The sequence below is a fragment of the Macaca nemestrina genome, chromosome 12, assembly GCF_043159975.1.
Source record: "Macaca nemestrina isolate mMacNem1 chromosome 12, mMacNem.hap1, whole genome shotgun sequence".
Taxonomy (NCBI): domain Eukaryota; kingdom Metazoa; phylum Chordata; class Mammalia; order Primates; family Cercopithecidae; genus Macaca; species Macaca nemestrina.
Window position 1 is genome coordinate 116660150 of NC_092136.1, and position 8520 is coordinate 116668669.

Consider the following 8520-nt stretch of genomic DNA (forward strand, 5'->3'; position numbering starts at 1 on the left):
TACACTGGAGATGGGGACATGGATATGGGCAGATTATCCAGGGCCTGCATGAGTGGGCGAAAGGCCCTGCAGAGAGAGGGTAGGGAAGGCTGTACAAGCGCACTGCCCAGATCTGTGAAGCCACATGCATGCATGTGGGGACATTCAGACATGAGTGCAAGGAGGTACTGTGACCAGGGAGGTCACGTGACAATACATAGGCATGCCTGCACACCCATGTGAACTTGAGTGCCAGGCCACACACTCTTTTTTTTTTTTTTTTTTTTTTTACCTGGAGTCTTGCTGTGTTGCCCAGGCCCACCGTGCCTGACCCACACACTCTTTTTAATAATCATGGATGGCCAGGGGTGCAGGGTCTAAAAAGCACTGCCTAGCCCATCCTGCTGTTCACTGGGCAAGCGACGTCACATCTCCAGGTTTCAGCATCCTCATCCATGCTGTGCCTCTGATGGCAATCTAGCCAGGATGGGAGGAAGGAAGGATGCAGTGAGATCACAGATATGAGAGCATCTCGGAAATAAAAATGTACCTGCAAGAGGTGGTGGTGATTTTTCTGACTCAGGCCAGCTTCTGCCAGGGCTAGCGGAAAGAGGGGGTGGCATGGCATGGAGCCGGTGGCATGGCATGGAGCCGCAGCGGGTGGAGGGCTGGCTTACACTGCCGTGCCTGAGGAAGCGGTGGCTGTTTCTGGGTGGGATGGGAGTAGTGGGAGGGGGATACTGGCCTTGTGAGAAGAAAAGGGAAGTGTTCGAGAAGTTTTTGAATTCATAAAGGAGGAGGCGCTCAAACTCCAAGCACTTCACTTGCACCCGGGGCCACACCCCAATCCCAGTGACTCCCTGAGGCCGCCCCGCTCCGTCCCGCCCCGCTGACAGCGACTGGGCTGGAGAAGGCTCTGTACGGAACACCTCTGGGGACGGGGAACCCACTGCTGCCAACTAAAGCAACCCTGTTTCCTGTCCTGCCCCAGACAGGGCTGCAGGCCTTGTCTGAGTCCCTTTCAGGGCAGCTGGCCTCGGGTTGTCTGTGGCTTTGCCTGGTCCACTGTGACTTCCTTTCTACTTGAGCCTTGGTAAGGCAGACTCTACTCCCTCACTGGTAAGCAGCCAGGCGTCCAGCAGGTCCTCCAACGTCGATCTTGGCCCTAAGACGCCCAGTCTGGGCACGGAGTTGTTGAACTCCGGCTGGAAGTCCCTGCTCCAGGGCCAAAGGCCCCATCCGGGCTCCCCCGATGTCCCCGCACCCCCCTCTATTCTCCCAAAAGAAAGAAGCGGCTTCCCACTTCGGAAACGTTTATTCTGAGCACCGGGAAGGGGGGCGGCGGCGGGCGCCTCACTGGGTGCTGAGCTTCTTAGTGTACTCCTCGAGAGCGCTCAGGAAGCTGACCTTGAAGCTCTCCAGCACGGGCAGCAGGCCCTGGCGGAGGTCCTCGAGCGCGGGCTTGGCCTTCTCGCTGAGCGTGCTCAGATGCTCGCTGGCCTTGGCGTGGTACTCGGCCAGGCGGGCGCCGCCGTTCTCCTTGATCACCTCAAGGCGCGCGGCCAGGCGCTGGCGCAGCTCATCGCTGTAGGGGGCCAAATGCGTGCGCAGCGCGTCCACGTGGGCGCGCGCGCGGTCGCGCAACTCCTCGCCCAGCGGGCTCAGTTTCTCGTGCAGCTCGTGCAGCTTCTGGCGCGTGCCCTCGTGGAGCTCCGCGCGCAGAGGCTCCACCTTCTGGCGGTAGAGCTCCATCTCCTCCTGCCACTTCTTCTGGAAGTCGTCCAGGTAGGGCTGCACCTTGGCCTTCACCTCCTCCAGATCCTTGCTCATCTCCTGCCTCAGGCCCTCTGTCTCCTTTTCCAGGTTATCCCAGAACTCCTGGGTCACCGGGCCGAGCTGTTCTCGCAGCTTGCTGACGGTGGAGGTCACGCTATCCCAGTTGTCCAGGAGCTTTAGGCTGGGGTGTGAGACAGAAGGGTTGAGGGCTGGCCTCCTAGCGCCCCAGCCTACCGGGGTGAGCCCTGGGCAACACCTGTTCGCGGAGGTGCAGTGGCCTTGCGTTTCCAGTACACGCTCAACCAAAACCCCTGCCCCGCCAGGCCATGCCCCTTTGTGCAGCTGGACCGAGGCACAGAGAGGAGCTAAGAAGGAGACAGAGCTGGGACTGGTGCCCAGTTACGTCGGTCTCCAAAGTGGGCCCTTGAAGGACCTCGCTTCTATGCCTCCAGCACATTCGCCTCTCCGAAGACAGCCCAAACTCTTGCTGGGCAGGGGTAGAGGAGGTGGTGAAGAAGGGAAAGGGGTCTGCTACACTTGCAGGCACAATGTGGCACTGTGATCACAGATCGGGCAGCCCTGGTCTGTCCTTTGCAAGGGGGCATGGGCTGTGACCCTGCATAGGGATCCCATTCCGGTTTCTCCATCCAGACCATCTGTGGGACCCAGCTCATCAGATAGTAGGTGAGGACTCGGCCAGTCTGGCTTCAACATCTTCCCACAGGCCTCTGGCCCCTGCCCCTGCCCTCAACCCCAGGCTGGGTCCTTACTTTAGCTGTTTTCCCAAGGCGGAGCCTTCAAACTGGGACACGTAGTCTTTGCCGCTGTCTTTGAGTGCTTCCACGTACACAGCGACCAGGTCCTTCACTCGATCCCAGGGGGTCTGTGGGGGTTCATCTTGCTGCCAGAAATGCCGAGCCTGGCTCCCTGAGGGTGGGAGGGGAGACCCAGATCAGGCCAGCTGTGGGCTGAGATCTGAGCCGAAAGGCCAAGCTTGGAGGTGGGGGAGAGGGCGCTGCCTCTGCCCAGGAGGGTGGGCCACAGGGGTTTGGGGAGAAAGCCCCCCGATGGTTGGCTCCCTAGGCTGGGGGACACCTACCCGTCAGGAAGAGCACGGCCAAGGTCAGCACCGTAGCTTTCATCCTGAAGGGCCGTGGGGGACCTGGAGGAGAAGAAGGGGCTGGTTGAGTGGGGGGCCTCTAGCATGCGGAAGCCCTGTGCTCCCCCACTCATTGCAGCAAGGTGAGGAGAAGGGCGCAGAGTGGGAGAAGACCCCAGGTACCCAGAAGCCCGGCCTGGAGCAGGGCCTGCCCCTCCAGCTGGGGAGCCAGAGTCACCCGGAGCAGGGAGCAGGACTCACCTCCTTCTCGCAGTCTCTAAGCAGCCAGCCCTTGCGGGGCCTATTTATGTCTCCAGCCAGGGGCTGGGCTGGGAGGCAGATAAGCCCAGCCCCAGCCCTGTTGCTGCTCACGGGTCCTGGCAATGTGGAACTTAAGAGTTCAAGGATCAGCTCTGTCCTTGGGGCTGGGCAAATAGAGTGGGCAAACAGCAAGCTGCGGGGGCTGCAGGGCAGGGGTCAAGGGTTCAGTGGGGGCGGGAGGGGAGTGTCTGCAGGCTTGCAGGTCCCTGGGGTGGGGTCGGGGTTCCCTGCACTCATCCCTTCCCCTCCATGGGAGTGTGTGGGCGGTTGCCATTGTCCATTGTGTTGGCAGAGGAGGGGGTGGAGGGACGCTGGGACTCCTCCACCCAGGAGACCTCCTCCCCCACCATCCTGCATTCCAGGGAGACTACTTCACTCCCCTTCCCCTTCCCCCCCGTCCTGTCCTCCCACCAGTGCGCTTCTTTAGTCCCCAGCAGGTCCTCCAGGCCTCTCTCCAAGCCTCCCAAACTGGTAAACCTGGGGAGAGGGGAGAGCGCTCTGTGGCTCCCAGACTGAGGTTTCGGAGACCTCTTGCATCAAAACACTCTTGAGACTAATTCAGAGCTGCCAACTTTTAATTCTGTCTTGTAAAGATATTGTAAAGACCATCACTTCAAAAAGGAAAGACTTGAACAAAAAAAGGGCATAATATCAGAATTACATTACAGAATTGAAGCCCCTTAGATTGAAGACGTCTCCCTTCGCATTGTTCACACTTACATTTGATCACGCACAGGTGAGACTGGATCTCAGCCCTCGGGAAGCCCTGGTGTGGGGAGAAGACCCTCGGGTAAGGAAGTGGCAGGAGACCACCTTTCTCATTTCACTTGGCCTCCATCTTGCTGGAGGAAGATTGTGGGCAAGTTATGTAATCTCTCTGAGCCTCAGTTTTTTATCTGCAAAATGGGGCAAGAATGGTCAGGGTTTTTGGAGGCCCCTGAGACAGCCTGTGAACGTAAAGTGCAGTGTGTCCGTTCGTGTTTGCAGCATCATCTTGTCAGGTTTCTCCTGGAAGGCCCAGACCTCCCCCAGCAGGTTACTGACAGGACCTGAGTCCTAGAGCCCGTGATGCAGGCTGAGAAGAACTGTGAGATCACTCCAGCCCCTTCCCACGCCACCATCTCACAGATGAACAGACTGAAGAGCACGGAGGGACTTTGCCCAAAGGCTCTCATCTCTCAGGGAGTTAGACGCAAGGCTGGACCTAGAACCCAGTCTCTGGACTTAGGATGCAGGGCAGACATGTGCCCTGTACCATCACCCCAGGAAACTCCCTAACACTACAAACCAGCCTGACATCTCTGTTTACCAGATCAGGGAGTGGTCGGCCTCATGCCTTTCACTTCAGAGAAGATTCTGGAGCCAGAAAACCTTAGATTTGAATCCCAGCTCTGCCACTTACTAGCTGTGTGACCCTGGATGAGTTATGATGCGTCACCTCCCCACACATCAGTTTCTGATTGAAGATAATGATAGAACATGCCATCGCCCAGAGTTACGGCAGGGGTTACTGTGTGGCAAGCAGAATAACGCTCCCCAAAGATGTCCACATACTCATCCCTGGAACCTGTGGCTTTGCTACCTTCCATGGCAAAAAAAGATTTTGCCAGTGTGATTAAGGACCTGGAGATGGGGTGGTTGGCCTGGATTCTCCAGGTGGGCCCATTGTCATCACAGGGGTCCTTAGTTATACAAGAGGGAGGCGGGGCCTCAGAGTCAGAGAAGGAGATGTGAGGATGGCAGCAGAGGTCAGACTCATGTGACTGCTGGAAGGGGGCCATGAGCTGAGGGGCATGGCCAGCCCTTCCCTAGAAGCTGGAGAAGGCAAAGGATTTTCCCCTGTAGCCTCCAGAAGGAGCACAGCTCTTCTGGCACCATGATTTTAGCCCAGTGTGACCCATTTTGGACTTCTGTCCTCCCTAACTGTAAGGTAATAAATTTGTATCGTTTTAAGCATGAAATTTGAACATATATGCAAAACTGTTAGAAAGGTACCTCGCACTTAGTAAACAGTAACTATTGTGTTTTCTAGAATCCCAGTTTCTGGTATTGTATTCCCTTATTCCCAGTACACTTGCTGTATCAGACCTGAGACCTCAGCTTCTGCAGCAGGCGTGAAGGCAGCAATCCCACATTTCTCTGCTTGACCTTAACTTGCAGTTGCTGAGATATGGGTCTTTCCCAGGACTGAAGGGGCCCCAGATGTCTGTGGGACTGTGTAGACAGGGAGGTGGCCTTGGTGAGCCGTCAGCCTGGACTGCCTACTTAGCCATCCCAGCTGTCTGTAGCTCTAGAAAGTGGGAAGGTGGCTGGTCCCCTGCTGGGACGGCTCACAGGTGTCTCAGGCCAAGAGAGCATCTTTTCTTTTGGAGGGTAGAGTTTGCCCCAGTCAGCACATGGGGGAACTCCTGTGGTTGTACTCCAAGATACTTGCCAGTGTTTGACCCTTCTCTTTGGTTTGTTACTAAAAGGATTGTTATGGCTAAACCTAGTATTTAACATTTGCACAGTTCTTTAGTGGCCAAAGCACTTTCACAACTTAGAATGTCCCTATAAGGCTGGAGGCCAGATTTTACCCTTGTGATTTTTGCCTGTGGGAAAACTGCAGCTCAGAGCTGCCCTGCATCCTTCAGCTGTTAACTATGTAGCACTGGCAGGGGTGGGAATCGGGAGGCCTGGCTTCTAGTTTTTTGAGGGTGGCCTTGCACCCTTGCGGAGCCTGCAGCCTTTGCAGTCTGATCAGGGACTTCTCAGTTTCCTGGCTCGGGGACTGCAAGGCGTCAGGATAGGGGGTGCTGTTGAACAGCATCTTACCAAGCAGGCAGTTTCCTTTTTTAAATATACTTATTCACCAGGGCGGCTACTCCATTTTATTGCAAGGTATTTGGCTTAAACTCGTCCAAGGCCCCTTTACTAATGTTTTGGAAAGGAAGGAAGTCTTTCTGGACAGAGCTGATGGAAAAACTCACAACAACAAACTGGGTTGATGACACACTCAGACTCAGGGTCCAGCCAGGCATTGTTCAAGGTGCTCAGTGGCCATGGGTTGGACTGTTCAGTGGCTGCGGGGCCCACAAAGTAGGCCCCTGTTTCCACCCACTTCTCTCTCTCATCTTGGGAGCCTCCAGAGCGACTGCTCCTGAACAGGGTTACCAAGTCCTGGCCCTGGATGCCCTGACATGTGCGAAAGTGTTGGCAGTGACTGCAGGAGTGGATTTTGCACAGAAAGATTAGCAACTCCTTTCACAATTTATGTCCCAGCATACTGGTCCGTCTGTATCGGGAGGACTCTGTCCCCTGCTAGGTCTGGCACCTATTTTCTCAGTGAATGGCACTGGCACGCTAAAGGGAGGGTCACCAGCCTGGTCATACGGAGGAGTGGGTCCTGGGAGGGGAGGCAGTCTCATACCAGCCCCTGCTCAGAACATTTCTTCTGGGAGCATGTGGTGTCAGCCAGAATGAGAGTTAGGGAGGGGAGGTGCCGACTGAGCAGGGGAGACAGGACCCCCACCCCCACTATTTGGCAATTTTGCTGCAGCCCCAAGTTAGACCCGTGGGTGGGGCACTGCAGCCAACTATGCAAGATTCTCTCCTGCCCTCCTGCTTAGAAAAGACTAAGGCCAGGACAGAGCTCATCTTTGATCAGCAGGAGGGAAGCACAGTAGCCCTGTGAATTCTTGATCTTTGCAGTTGGTGTGGGGTGAGGCTGGCACAAAGTCAGAAAGAAAATCATGCTCTACATGGTTTTCTGTCAGCATGGCTCCTGTTTTCTGGAGCTGAGCTCTCCAGTCTGTATCCAGGAGCCAGTGCCCTGCTTCCTCCAAAAGCTCACCCTCCCTCTGGTCCAAAGGCACCCTGGCTGATTTTAGGAGGGAGTGGCATCTATTACAATAGGTGCTACAATTTGCTGGAAGGGATCTGGGTATTATCACTGTTTGGTTCTAGAGACTCACCTAGTCCTCCCTGAGAGCATACACAGACTCAGGAGTTTTAGAAGACCCTTCTTGAGAAGGCTGTTTTCTTCTCTAAATGGCCCTACAGCAACTTTCTAGCCCCTCCACAGACTTGTAGTCTTTCTTTTCTTTCCAGGAATGCAGTGGTGCGATCATGGCTCACTGCAGCCTCAAACTCCTGGGCTCACATGATCCTTCAGCCTCAGCCTCCTGAGCAGCTGGGACTACAAGCATCTGCCACTAAGCCTGGTTAAGTTTATTTTTTATAGAGGTGAGGTCTTGCTATGTTGCCCAGGCTGGACTCGAACTCCTGGGCTTACGTCATTCTCCTGCCTCAGTCTCCTGAGCAGCTGGGGTTACAGGCGCGTGACACCATGCCCAGTTTGGAAGGCTTTCTAAATTCCCACCTCTCATTCTTCCTTCTGTGAACTCAGATGGTGTTTCCAGCTTCAGTAAGCTTTCTTCATAGAAGCCTTCAACCACCTGTCTCTTAGCCATGCCTGGAAACTTGCTGGAAACTCTATCCTGCCCTTGGAAGTTCACGTATGGATAAAGGGGAAAACTATAGGAAAATCCCACCCCTGCCCTGCCTTTTTTTTTTTGAGATGGAGTATCCTGCTGTCACCCAGGCTGGAGTGTAGTGGTGCAATCTTGGCTTGCTGCAGCAACCTCTGCCTCCTGGGTTCAAGCCATTCTTCTGCCTCAGCATCCCGAGTAGCTGGGACTACCGGTGCCCGCCACTACACCTGGCTAATTTTTGTATTTTTAGTAAAGACGGGATTTCGCCACATTGGCCAGGCTGGTCTCGAACTCCTGACCTCGGGTGATCCACCCACCTCGGCCTCCAAAAGTACTGGATTTACAGGCGTGAGCCACGCCTGGCCCCTCCCTTTCTTTCCAAATACTTATTTGGCTGTCCTTTCATTCGGCCAATGGAGGTCACGTCATGAAGGGTCCAGCCTGTGTCCACTCTTTGAGGATCTTTCCCTATACTCTTCAAAAGTGCCCTTTCAAGGAGCTGTTTTCCACCTGGCCCGGCAAATTCAAATGCTCCCTTCTGATGGGGCAGAGTCTGAGCTGGGTGCCCAGGGACACAGTGTGAAGCAGAGTTCAGGCTTCTAGAGAATGTGAGTTTCATAAGGGTGAGATGAGATCATGAATCACTCAAAGCCCCACCCTAAGCCTGGCAGACCTCTCCAGCCTCCACTGCTCCAGCTCCCACTTACCTGAGGCTTCTCCTAACTAGACTCCAAACCACAGGCAAATAATCGATCAGCCTAAGAACACAATCAGGCTTCTATCTACACAACCTCCTACTGTCCAACGAAGTAACCAAGTTGTAAGTAAGTGCCTCACAAAAGGACAAAAGGAAGGACAAAAGGTCTTAGCAAC

The 8520-nt window shown here is 55.0% G+C and overlaps 1 protein-coding gene across 1 annotated transcript; it reads right to left on the reverse strand.

The window, feature by feature from the left end:
* Positions 1-1275: 1275 nt before the first annotated feature.
* LOC105476442 (apolipoprotein A1) lies at positions 1276-2952 on the reverse strand. Its single transcript, XM_011732414.3, has 3 exons — positions 2855-2952; positions 2526-2682; positions 1276-1936 (listed from the first exon to the last, which is right to left on the reverse strand). Exons 1-3 carry the CDS (start codon positions 2895-2897, stop codon positions 1333-1335), a joined length of 804 nt encoding a protein of 267 aa, XP_011730716.1. The 5' UTR covers positions 2898-2952; the 3' UTR covers positions 1276-1332.
* Between the last annotated feature and the right edge of the window lie 5568 nt (positions 2953-8520).

Coding starts and splice junctions, on each gene's coding strand:
- LOC105476442 (XM_011732414.3), bottom strand. CDS start 2,897: ATGAAAGCTACGGTGCTGACCTTGGCCGTGCTCTTCCTGACGG. Junction 2,683..2,854: donor GGCCGTGCTCTTCCTGACGG/GTAGGTGTCCCC, acceptor TCCCACCCTCAG/GGAGCCAGGCTCGGCATTTC. Junction 1,937..2,525: donor GCCTTGGGAAAACAGCTAAA/GTAAGGACCCAG, acceptor CTCACACCCCAG/CCTAAAGCTCCTGGACAACT.